This window comes from Balaenoptera physalus (genome assembly GCF_965194825.1).
Source record: "Balaenoptera physalus genome assembly, chromosome: 2".
NCBI lineage: Eukaryota > Metazoa > Chordata > Mammalia > Artiodactyla > Balaenopteridae > Balaenoptera > Balaenoptera physalus.
Genome location: NC_138883.1, coordinates 54529178 through 54542284, shown reverse-complemented (window position 1 = coordinate 54542284; position 13107 = coordinate 54529178). Strand labels below are relative to the sequence as shown.

General features: G+C 37.1%; 1 protein-coding gene across 3 annotated transcripts in view; it reads right to left on the bottom strand.

Moving 5' to 3' along the window:
* MIS18BP1 (MIS18 binding protein 1) overlaps window positions 1-13107 on the bottom strand; it is a 64324-nt gene that overhangs the window by 42423 nt on the left and 8794 nt on the right. For 2 of the 3 annotated variants that reach the window (XM_082452079.1, XM_082452078.1), the window contains exons 3-7: window positions 10180-10290; window positions 9070-9545; window positions 8446-8490; window positions 2705-2778; window positions 900-1030 (exon numbers count right to left, since the gene is read on the bottom strand). In XM_082452079.1, the coding sequence (XP_082308205.1) occupies window positions 900-1030; window positions 2705-2778; window positions 8446-8490; window positions 9070-9545; window positions 10180-10290 (837 nt within the window). The remainder of the gene's footprint in view (window positions 1-899; window positions 1031-2704; window positions 2779-8445; window positions 8491-9069; window positions 9546-10179; window positions 10291-13107) is intronic. The other variant, XM_082452080.1, reaches the window with a different exon arrangement.

Genomic DNA, 13107 nt, shown 5'->3' with positions numbered 1-13107 from the left:
CATTTCTGCGCACGGGCTTTCTCTAGTTGTGGCGAGTGGGGGCTACTCTTCATTGTGGTGCATGGGCTTCTCACTGTGGTGGCTTCTCTTGCTGCGGAGCACAGGCTCTAGGCGCGCGGGCTTCAGTAGTTGTGGCTCGCAGGCTCTAGAGCGCAGGCTCAGTAGTTGTGGTGCACAAGCTTAGTTGCTCTGCAGCATGTGGGATCTTCCCAGACCAGGGCTCGAACCCGTGTCCCCTGCATTGGCAGGTGGATTCTTCACCACTGCGCCACCAGGGAAGCCCGAGAAGTTTTCTTTTGATTGTTCCTATTGCTCAAGTCCTCTTCTTGCTCCCCTACCCCCCGATGAGAGAGGGAGGTAGGAGATGTGTAAAAATATGAAATAGTTAACAAGGACGATGGGAGAGTGAATGGATTACGGAGCTGTGGTAGGATACCAAGGGGCACTAAGTGACCACAACTTGTTGCTGGTAATCATAAATTTAAGGTGGACTACTCAGATGTGTTTTTCTTCAGTCACTTCAGCTGTGTACAAGGCATAGGCAGAAAATTAGGTTGTATCAGGACTGGGGTTGTGCCGAGCAGGTTCAACAAAGAGAGGAATTGGGGAGCTAAATTATATTCTTATAATTTATTCTTACAATTCCTCACAAACAAGGAACATTTCACTTGAATGTTTTTTAAATCACTGGACTTAAACTGTCAATAAGAGTGATTAAACCAGAGGAAAGGATCAACATACATAACAGTTTTACATAATGTTGGCAATTTTATTTTTAGTTTTGATATATAATTTTAAAACACCTAGTAAAAAGCAAAAAAATGTATATCACTGTTAGATATATGGTTAATTGTTTCACTTAGTAAACTAATTCATCAATTAGTAAAGACAGTTTTTACCTGCTTCTTTCATGGAAGTCCGGTCTATCATTCCTTTTAATATATAAATGTTGCCTGATAAAGTCCTAAGTTTGTTGTGCTTAATCCGTTCTATAATTGCATTACTGTGCCAATATATGTTAGTGATGTCTCTAGGAGAAAAAATAGCTTAGTTAAAACCAAAACATTCACATTTTACCAAGAGTCACAATGTACATATATAAGCATGTAAATTTATAACAGAAAGTAATAAATTTGCCCTCCAGCTACAATACTATTAATCTAATTACAAAACATTTGAGGGCCAAACATTGCAACAGAACTCAACCTCTTGGCTAATGTGATCCTCAGAGTACCAAGAAACTGTATTGTGGCCAAACCACACCCCTAGTATAAAATATATAATTAGCAAGAAAACAGAGCCTTCTCTATCTGGTGCTAACAACTGATGCTCAGTTTCCAAAGGATGATTTCCCTGTCCCTCTCCTCAGGGGCTATACTGTGTTAGCTTTCACACAGTTATATGGTTTGGATTATTCTAATCTTGCGTTTTTTCCCCTCACTATATAGCCAAACGTCTTTACCTTCCTCTTTGGAAAGTACCAAAAAGAGGTTCAAACTGCAGTATCAAATCACTGACCCACAAATCTACTCTTCATACTTCCTTACGTGAAACTAAGAATAAATATAAAATAGAAAAAACGAAGTATGACGATGTATTAGATAAATGTTGAACATTCTTTGATTCATTAGATAACTAATAAGAAACATTCTAAATATAAATGTAATAAATAAGAAAGTTAAGTTCTTTAGTTTGGTCAAATGGAATTAAATTCATACATTATACTTTAACACAATATTCTCGTATTCTGTTCTTTCTATCTTTATTTATTTTATTTAACAAATATTTAAATAGTACTCTAAAAGTACTGTTCTCAAAGTCTTATAAATATTAACTCATTTAATCCTCAAAATAACCCAAAAGGTAGGTCATACTATTATTGTCATCATGCAAATGAAGAAAATGAGACTGAAAGAGGATAAGTAATTTGCCCAACTCATATAGCCAGTAAAGAGCAGTAATGGGATTCCAACAAAGGCAATCAATGCTGCCTCTGGATATTAAGGAAATGGGTGCAAGGCAGGCAGAAATAAAGTGAGCAAGACAGATTCTATACACTTAACTTATAAACTTGCAGGTAAGTACCTTGAACAGTGATACACTGTATTGTTTTATTACCAACTTTTATTACAATTTTTTTTTTAACTACTAAGAAAATTGGTTTTGAAGAATAGGAAATTGTGCTAATAGAGTAGCAGAACTAGGCAAAGCCCACTTACCAGATGATGCTTTCGCTTTAGGGAGAACCAGAAAGTGCCAATGATTACTTAATATGTAGCTGTATGGCAAAGTGTTATATATTTTGATTTCTTTTCTGGATCAGTAATTTATATCTGGTTGTCCCAATTTAGATGTGAGAATCTGGACTGAAATGCATGTAGTAAATATTAACTAATCATATATAATTAAGCAGATAATACCAGTTCACTTATTAGAACCTCTGAAAAAAATAAAGCACTGTGTATACAAATTTGAGCTGTCACTATTTTAAAAATAATTTGAGTTAACAGACAAAAGCAAGAAAGCTGGTTACAATCACAATGGTCATACTCATTTTACTTTACTGCCATCAGTCTGTAACCTCATTAGAAAGTCTTTATTTTGTACCAAGATGCAATTTGTCATGCATCTCCTTTTAAGCTCTTACACACAGGTATATCTTATCACAAATTTTATTAAAAGAATACTGAAAAGTTACACTTACATCAATTTTCCTTCTACACATATAGCAGTGTTATCATTGATGACTTTAATCATCCATTCCTGTAGCTGGACTACCTAATTAAGCATAAAATGAAGTATGTTATTTTTTGTATTACTTGTAGCATATGCATTACAAAATCAATTTACATTAAATTAAAAGAAAAAACTTATACGAGTAATCCAAATGAGTCCTTAGTGTTCAACTACGTAAGAATCACATTCTATTTTAAATAGCAATAAGGTAAAAACTCTTATATATAATTGAACAAAAGATGAATGGAGGACTTCCCTGGTGGCACAGTGGTTAAGTATCCACCTGCCAGTGTGGGGACATGGGTTCAAGCCTTGGTCCAGGAAGATCCCACATGCCACGGAGCAACTAAGCCACAACTACTGAGCCTGTGCTCTAGAGCCCGCGAGCCACAACTATTGAGCCTGCGTGTCACAACTACTGAAGGCCACACACCTAGAGCCTGCGCTCCGCAACAAGAAGCCAGCCACTGCAATGAGAAGCCTGCGCACTGCAGCAAAAAGTAGCCCCTGCTCTCCACAAGTAGAGAAAGCCCGTGCACAGCAACGAAGATCCAATGTAGCCAAAAACAAAATATAAATAAATTAATTAAAAAAAAAAAAGATGAATGGAGAGAGACTGAACTGAGGTTGTAATGCAGAGTTTGCTCTACAATCCAGAATCAATTATACTTTAAATATTCTTATGTCAAATACCCTTAACCACTAGGGGAAAAAAAAACACCTAAAATCCTAAGGTATCCATTAAAATACCAAAACTCACAAAAGACCCAATAACTTGGAGAAAAAAAACAGTTGTGTAATATACATTTCACCATCACTCTTACCCTTACATAATTAGAGCTTTTTTTTTTTGCAAAGTTGATTTGGAGTTGCATTCAATTTCCTATAAAGGTGACTGCTAGTAATCTATATTTAGTATTCTATTCCAAAGCAAACATCTGAACAGCTCAGAGAATTCTTTATTTTAGGACAAGTAAAATCCTACATTACTATAAAGGCAGATTTCTGTGAACAACTGTGTTATGAAATTATTGCTTTTATTGTGTAACAATCTAATAATGAACTATTTCTGATGAGAAATACAACCATAAAAGTCATACTTTTAGTCACCATTTATTTTATATATAAAATTATAAACTTACATATAAAGACAAATTATTCTGTGGTAGTTTTATGCTGAGTCAGGAAACTAAAATGGAAGGGTATTCATTTAAAAAATTACAGGTAGGACCTGGGAAAGAGGCAATAAAATTTCTTTTTTTTTTTTTTCCTACTTCTGCATTTGGAACTATAAGATATATCAAAGAATCTATCAGATGGAGATGGTATTAACAATAAAAGCTAACAGTAGGCAGTGTTCCAAGCATCTAAGACACATTGACTCATGTTATTCTCATAACACTAGGAGGCAAGTACAATTATCTTAATTTCATAGATAAAGAAACTCTGTAAAGTCTAGTTCAATAACTTGCCCGTATCACACAGAGCTAGTTAGTAGCACAGATGGGTTACAAATCTAGGAATTTTGGCTCCACGATCCTGTATCATACTGCTTACATAAAATACCAAGGGACTTCCCTGGTGGTCCAGTGAGTAAGACTGTGCTCCCAGTGCAGGGGGCCCGGGTTCTATCCCTGGTTGGGGAACTAGATCCCGCATGCATGCTGCAACTAAGAGTCTGCATGCCGCAACTAAGAAGTCCTCACGCAGCAACTAAAGATCCCACATGCTGCAAATAAGACCCCGTGCAGCCAAAATAAAACAAAAAACAAAACAAACTATGTTGTTAAAAAAAAAAAAAAGAAAAAATCGAACTTCCCCGGTGTCGCAGTGGTTAAGAATCTGCCTGCCAATGCAGGGGACATGGGTTTGACCCCTTGTCCAGGAAGATCCCACATGCCGTGGAGCAACTAAGCCCGGACACCACGACTACTGAGTCTGCGCTCTAGAGCCCGAGAGCCACAACTACTGTAGCCCACATGCCTAGAGCCTGTGCTCCGCAACAAGAGAAGCCACCGCAATGAGAAGCCCGTGCACTGCAATGAAGAATAACCCCCGCTCGCTGCCAACTAGAGAACTCCCGCGCACAGCAACAAAGACACAATGCAGCCAAAAATAAATTAATTATTTAAGAAAAAAATCAAATATTCATTCATCAAACATTTGTTGAGCTCTACTATGCTCCAGGCATTGGTTGAGGCATGGGATTCATCCAGAAACAGAATAAAATGGCCACCCTCTTTAGAGCCAACATTTGTGTTGTATGTGTGGTGGTGGTGAGGGTTGGTGATGGGGTTGGAAGCAAGCAGATTGGTGGTGGTGGTGATATTCAAATAAATAATAAAATGTCAGGCAGTGATAATATTAAAAATAAGTATAAATGGAGGATTTTTTTTTTTTAGACAGGATAGTCAGGGAAGGTCTTGGAACAGAGAACTGAATGAAGTAAGGGATGAGCCTTATGGATATCTGGGAGTAATTCTTCCAGGCAGAGGGAACAGGTACAAAGGCCCTAAGTAGGTAGCAAGGAGGGCACAGTAGCTTGAAAAGAGTAAGCAAGAGAGATGAGATGAGGCTGGATATCTCCAGGATTGAATTATGTAGAGTCCTATAAGCTATGGTAAAGGTTTAGTGTTTTCTCTCTCTCTCTTTTTTTGGCCGCCATGCGGCATGTGGGATCTTAGTTCCCCAACCAGGGATCGAACCCGTGTGCCCCCCTATCCCCCACTCACAGCCAATGAAAGTGCTGTGGAGTCTTAACCACTGGACCACCAGGGAAGTCCCAGTGATTTCTCTTGAGGTGAGAAGTTACTAGAGGATTTTGAGCAGAGGAGTGACATGATTTAATATTCTATTAAGGGGCTGCTGGGTAGAAATTGGCCTATATATAAAGATTCTGGCCTCTATTTAGAAAACAGACTAAAGGGGAGAGAGGCAATAGTGGAAACAGGGAGACTATAAGGCTACTGTAGTAATCCAAGAGATTACTGTGCCTTGGACTAGGAGGTAGTGGTTGAGCAATAAGGAGTGGTCATATTCAGGACAGTAGAGACAATGGGATTTCTTCATGGTTTAGATGTGCAGTATGAGAGAGAGACAGAGACAGAGAGACAGAGAAAGAGAGAGATAGAAAAAAAAGCCCAAAATGAACCTAAAATTTTTACTTAAGTATTTGGTGAAATGGTATTACTATGTACCAATATGGGACACAATGTTAAATTTGAGATGCCTACTAGGTATCAATAGAGAAACTGTACAGATAATTGCATATGTGAGTAGGGTTTACAAGAATGTTCTGGGCTGGAGATATATATTTGGGAGGTATCAGCAGAGAAATGGAATTTAAAGCTATGGCACTGCATAATAATAGTCTAGAGAGTATGTGTAGAGAGAATCAGTTCCTAGGACTGATTCTAGGGAATCCAATATTTACAGGTTGTTACAGGAGAAAGCAGCAAAGGGGAGTGAGAATGCCCAGTGAGGTAGCAGAAAATTAGGAGAGAGTTTCTAGAACCTAAGCAAAAAAGCAATACACCATTTTGAGAAAGATGTCCTGATTCACTGTGTTAACCTCCCCCATGAGTGACAGAATAAGGAATAAGAATAATCATTGGATTTAATGATATGGAAATCATTGGTGAACCTGAAAAAAGCAATTTTCATGGAGTAGTGAATATGAATGTCCAAAGTGGAACTTGTTCAATAGGGATAGAGGTAAGAAGAAATGATCACTGTGAATACATATACCTCATTCAAGGTGTTTTGCTGTAACAAACAAAAAAAGGGGTGGTAGCTGGAGTGGGATATGGAGTAAAAGGAAGGTAGACTTTTTCTTCATATTTTTTAAAAAACGCAGGTCATGTTTCAGGTTGTTTATATACTAATGGGAATGATGCAGAAGAGAGGAAAAAATTGAGGGGATAATTAGAAGGATGAAGTCCTTTAGGTGGTAGGAGGAAATGAACTGGCCTTGAAAAGGAACACAAACTGTTCATCCATTTTAACAGAAGGAAACACAGAATGTGTGGATACAGCAGCAAACAGACTGATAGATTTGGTGATGGGAATATGAGGTTCTCAATGAACTGAGAATGAGGAGGAAAGAGAAGGTTTGGAGGTTTTAAGAGATAATAAGAGTGGCATACTCTTCTAGGAAAGTCAGAGTGTGGGGTGGACTGACAAGTGAAATCTAGCAGGACTGATGGGCAATACTGAGAGCCCATTTAAGGTTTGTTGTCAAATTTAAAATGAGACTAGTCAACATTGTTGTGCATTTTGTTCCAGTCATCTTCTACTTCTCAGGTACAGGTATGTAGCAAAAAAAAAAAAAGAGTAAAATTTAACCAGGGTTACAATTTTGCCAGAGGAAGACAGAAGGAAACGCAATAAACAGAACTGAGAGTTTAGTCAAGGGAATGATTATAATGATGGACCATGGACTCTATGTTAGGTAAGAGAAATGAGGACAGAAAAGATTTGATGAACTGAAGGTTGTCTTAGTGGGGTGGAGTATTGATGGTGGGGATGGGGGAGAAGTACTAGAGGTAGAATGATCTGAGCACACAGGATTTAATAGTGAGAGTGGGATGCTTCAAAGTGAGAAGCTGGTGCATGGACTGGCAAAGACAAGGGATGGGTATGACTAGAGTTGAGGGTATTGGTAGGGAGAAGATCTCTGAAAATCAAGAATTCAAGGAGGCTGGATAGATTATCTACATGGATATTGATGTCACAAGAGTTGATGACAGAAAGAGTAGCAGAGGAAAAAGTAACAGGTGTCCAAACACTTCAACAGGATGCAAGCTCATGACTAGGAGGTTGCACTATAGACGACTACAAAAGGACAGAGGGAGTGGTAAAGCCTTATGGCACATGCTTCAAAAGTTAGGGAGGGGGAAGGAGTGGTTTTAGAGAGAATGAGGAACAAGAGGAACGCACATTATATCATCTCTAGGTCCAACAGAATATGGGATATGGGAGAAAAAAGAGCCACCATTTAAGAGAAACAGCCATAATTTTAGTTAGAGCAAAGTTAAGAAATGTTCATAGAAGATTGAGAATATAACATTTTGCTAATGCTGTAACTCGAGTTCAAGAGAGCAATGTAATGTTGGGAGAGTTAGAGATGAGTGAGAGACTGGGTCAGACTAAGGCATGTACGGAACTGTATACAGATAAGAGACCTGGGAGGCTTGGACTTTGTGTAGTAGCTGAGGTAAACAGTACTATAGAGATGATGGAATTAATACTGTAGGGTCTCTTAGAAGAGATGTCTTTAAATCTTTTACTTAACCCACCTCATATTTTTAAGACAACATCTAAAACTTTCCCTTGTAAGTCTAATGCAATTTCCAATAAATACACTGAGATACAAAACTGTAACTGTTATATAGCTCTTTAAAATTTAGACAGGGACTTCCCTCGTGGCACAGTGGTTAAGAATCCACCTGCCAATGCAGGGGACACAGGTTAGAGCCCTGGTCTGGGAAGATCCCACATGCTGCGGAGCAACTAAGCCCGTGCGCCACAACTACTGAGCCTGTGCTCTAGAGCCCACGAGCCACAACTACTGAGCCTGTGTGCCATAACTACTGAAGCCTGCGCGCCACAACTACTGAAGCCTGCGTGCCTACAGCCCATGCTCTGCAACAAGAGAAGCCACCACAATGAGAAGCACGTGCACCGCAAAGAAGAGTAGCCCCCGCTCACCGCAACTAAAGAAAGCCCTCGCACAGCAATGAAGACCCAACGTAGCTGAAAATAAATAAATAAAATAAAAAAATAAATTTTAAAAATTTAGACAGAATTCAAATATCATCTCAGTCTGATACCTACAATCATCCTTTTAAAAATAAAGGCTCAAACCTTTACCAATTGGAAAGTTTACATTGTATCTTTCTCCTTGAACTTGTATTTCTATTACACTTCCTTCAGAGAACTTATCTTAATGTAACATAGTTTGATGGTCTAAAGTCTTTCATTGATCCCTCTGTATTACAACAGAAAAACTTCTCAAATCTTCAGATGCTGTAACTCTTCTTTTAATTGCTCTGTTAATAGAAGCCCAAGAATCAGGAAAAAAAAAATTTAAGAATACCTCACTGTTCATCCCCAAAGGGAGTTGAAGACTGTACTAGTAATAGTGCAAAGTAAGAGTTAATGCCTAGGTCTTACTTTTAATCCTCTGCTCTTTTCACTAGGCCACACTGCCTCTACACTAAATAATAACAAAACCCCAAAATGAAGATACTGTTAATGAGAAAGCAAAAGAGCTCATGCTCTTGAAGAATGGGGGTAAAAACAAATATACATCTGCCTTAAAAGTTTTCCTACCTTATTTTTTTTAACTCCATTTGTAATAGTTTGGCATGTACTTGGAGAAAGCTTCCAGGCATTGCTTTTTGATCTCTGAGGTATTCCTATATGAAATCTTGGAGTTGCAAGCACAATTTTACATGTATCATTCATGGAACCTGGAAGATCAGTCTCTCTGGGCATTGTTTTCTCATTTCCTTCCTTAATTTCCTGTTCTGAAGTGCCTTCTGTTGTAATCTTACTATCATCAGAAACCATTAATTGACTGCCATTTTTAAAAGGAACACAGAGAGTCTCAATGGTGGTATTTTGGGATTTTTCACAGGTAGAATCAGTGCCTTCTAAAACAAACGTGTCCTTTTTGGACTTAGTGGTTGCAACTGTATTCTCCTTTGAGTGAAGAACTTGTCTAGCCAACTGAGCTCTAGTTAATGCCTTGTTTGAGACTCCTGCAGCTGAATCATTTTCATGTTCTTGGTTCAGAATTGGAAGCTCTGCAAAAAATACAAAACCAAACAAAATTTATAGAAGGATAATATGAAATTAAAAGAGAGCAACAGAACAATTGAAAACTTTTAATATTTTTTCCTTTTTAAAACTGAAGTATAATTGACTTAAATATTAGTTTCAGGGTATATAACATAAGGATTCAGTATTTTTACACATTACAAATAACGTAGTACATAGGGTCACCACAATAACTAGTTACCATCTGTCACCATGCAAAGTTATTATAATATGATTGGCCACATTCCCTATGCTGTACCATGAAATCCCCATGACTTATTTATTGTATAACTGGAAGTCTGTATTACTGATCTCCCTCATCTATTTCACTCATTTCCCCCTCCCCAGGCAACTACCAGTTTGTTCTGTGTATCTATAGGTCTGTTTCTGTTTTGTTATGTTTGTTCATTTGTTTGGTAAAACTGTTTATATTAAAAAGTCTTCAGGTTAGAAATGTTCCACCCTCCTGCCCAGTCTGAGTGCTGCTGGCTTTTACAACTCAATCTTTTATCCATAGTCAATGCCTGTTGCCTACACAGGGGAAATAATTATCTAGAACATTTAGCCATACATTGAAATAACAAACTAAAAACAAACAAAACAAAACAAAAAGTGCTTTACCATAAGTTAAATTGCATAGAGGTGCCTTCTTTTCCTGCTGATATTGAATCTTTTGCTTGACTGACAGGAAAGTATTATTTGATGATTCTGAAGGAACTTCTTGGACTGAGGCTGCGTTTTTTTGTTTTTTTTGTTTTTAAAGAAAGAAGTTGAGTTGTATTAGTCACTGAGAAGAAAAAAATGCCTTTAAAAAAACCTTGGAATAGACTTAGGTTCAGTAATGATCCGACCAAGAGTGTATACTTATGGAATATATGACAGTTACATTAAGTTTTTTCCCTTTATTATTGTCTCATGCCTTCAACAGATTCTCTATACCTACATTATGCTGAGAAAGAATTTTTTTAAAACTTCTCCACATTACTTGCCAACTCTAGACAAAAGTATACTACTGAACTTAGAAGCCTAGACATCTGGAATAACATTCTGTTTCTACCACAAATCAGTGTTAAGGTTATATATGAAGTGCCATCCAGCCTTGAAAATTCTGATTTTGCTTCTGGTTGCTGGAAATTTCTAAAATGTGGAAGAACAGTTGAAAAGTTGTAACTTATACTTTAAAAATCAAAATGTTGAGATTCAGTAGCAGACTAAACCATAATTTATACTTCTTTGACATCTCTTTAGCAGGTCTTCAAAGGCACAAATCTGGTAGGCTTATCAACTAGACAAATAGGAACTAATAGTATTACTCAACATTTTATTCTGCTTTACATCCTAGATGGTTAGTTTTGTTTCTTGAATACAGAAATGAATTTCTTTCACACAAAAAGGGGAAGGTAATCAATTTAATTTGTACCAGAGAAGGAAAAACTGAATTATTTTATATGTTTAATTTTAAATATTATACTTGAAAAAATTGGTAGTGATTGTACTTTAATAAGTATGTCGCTTTGGCCTTAGAAACCTTAATATAAAGATTCTATTATAATGATGTGTCATAAAAGAAGGGTAAGTTTCTATTTCTTTAATTCATTCTACTAGAAATGACAAGGCAATGTAGTAAAGATGAGTAGGTAATTCAATCAAATATAACATGCTATACAGAATTTGAGCCATTTATTTGAGAGTCCAAGGATCCATGCAGAGACTCTCCAAAAGATCTCTGAAATTATATACGAAATCTGTGTTTGTATATATGTGCATTTTCTGGGGAAAGATTCATCAGATTCTCAAAGTAGTCAGTTACTTCTTCTCTCTAATTCCACTTTACATATAAAACATGCTTTAATATACATTATTTCATTTGCTTCTCCCTTTTCTCCTAGACTGTATGAGATTATTTTGTATACTCCCCCACCTCTATCTTAAACTTCCTTAGAAAACTCTGCTTTTTGTGTCAAAATATATCACTGTCTTTGAAATGCAACAATATACCCACCATCTATTGTGTAGTAGTTAAGAGCACGGGCTTTCTGATAGATACCTGTATTTAATTCTCAGCCCATCACTTACTACCTGTGAGACACAGAGTAGATGTGACATATTTAAAAGCTCCATCTCCTAGACTATTAAATGAGCATATAACCATAGTGTTTGCTGAAAGAATCAAAAGAAATAATGCATGTAAGGTATCTTTATCAATTATTGCAACTCATTAAAATCTCAATTTCAAGTGTCCCAATTTCTGATCACCTTATATCTTTCCAGATCATTCTCTCAAATTCACTGACTATCCCAACAAGACCTACACTTCTTCACCTCCTTCAGGTCTTCTTTTCTCTGTCTAACCAACTTAAATTTCATGGCCAATTGTGACCACCCCCTTGCACACACACCCCAACTCCTTTGTCCTTTTTTCACATCATCCTACAGGCACACCTTGGAAATATTGTGGGTTGAGTTCCAGACCACTGCAATAAAGTGAGTATCACAATAAAGTGAGTCATGTGAATTTTATTTCCCAATGCATATAAAAGTTATATTTATATTATATTGTAGTCTATTAAGAGTGCAACAGTCTTATGTCTAGGAAAAAATGTACATACCTTAATTTAAAAAATTATTGCTAAAAAGGCAATTTTTATTTTTATAGCAACTTTACTGTTAAAAAATGGTAACCATTATCTGACAACACAGGATTGCCACAAACCTTCAATTTATAAAAACCGCAATATCTGTGAAGAGCAATAAAGTGAACTGCAATAAAACGAGGATGCCTGTATTTGGCAAAATTAGAGTCCTGATAAAGTCCAACCCCCTTCCTATTCCCCACCAGCACCTATGCAGCTAGAGGAAAACTCACAACCATACTGATTGGTCTTATCTAAATTCATGCCCACAAATCTCAAGTAAGTCCTTAACATTGCCCAGGAAATCAGGCCTAGGCCATTTACTCTTTTGCTCTCCTACACTATTCAAACCTCCTCAAACTTCAATACCTGCTACCTATTCTCGCTCTCAACTGATGACTTGACTTCCTGTTTCAGATTATTTCTTAAGTCACATAACACTGCCTACCTTCTTGTTTGATGTTCTGTTTATGTTCCTAACGAAGGCCAAACATCCACTTTTAGATTCTATTCCCTCTCAACTACTCAAGAATATCATACTACAAATCTCAGTTTTTCCTTCCCTAGTGGATCATTCCCAACAGCACACCAAGATGATGTTATTTCACCAATCATTAAAAACAACAAGATCTTCTTAACCCATATTTCCCGTATTTCTCTGCTCCCCTCAAAAAGAACTATGTTCACCATCATCAATTTCTCTCCTCACACTCTCTCTTCAACCCTCTTGAATCACGTTTTTGCTACTATCACTCCACCAAAACTGCCCACATCAGTCATCAATGATTTCCATGTTGCTAATCCAATAGTCAAATCTCAGCCTTCATCTTTCTTGACTGATTAGCAGCATTAGACACAGCTAATGACAACTTCCTCAAAAGCATTTTGTTTTCTTTGGTTTTTCTTCTTCCTCATC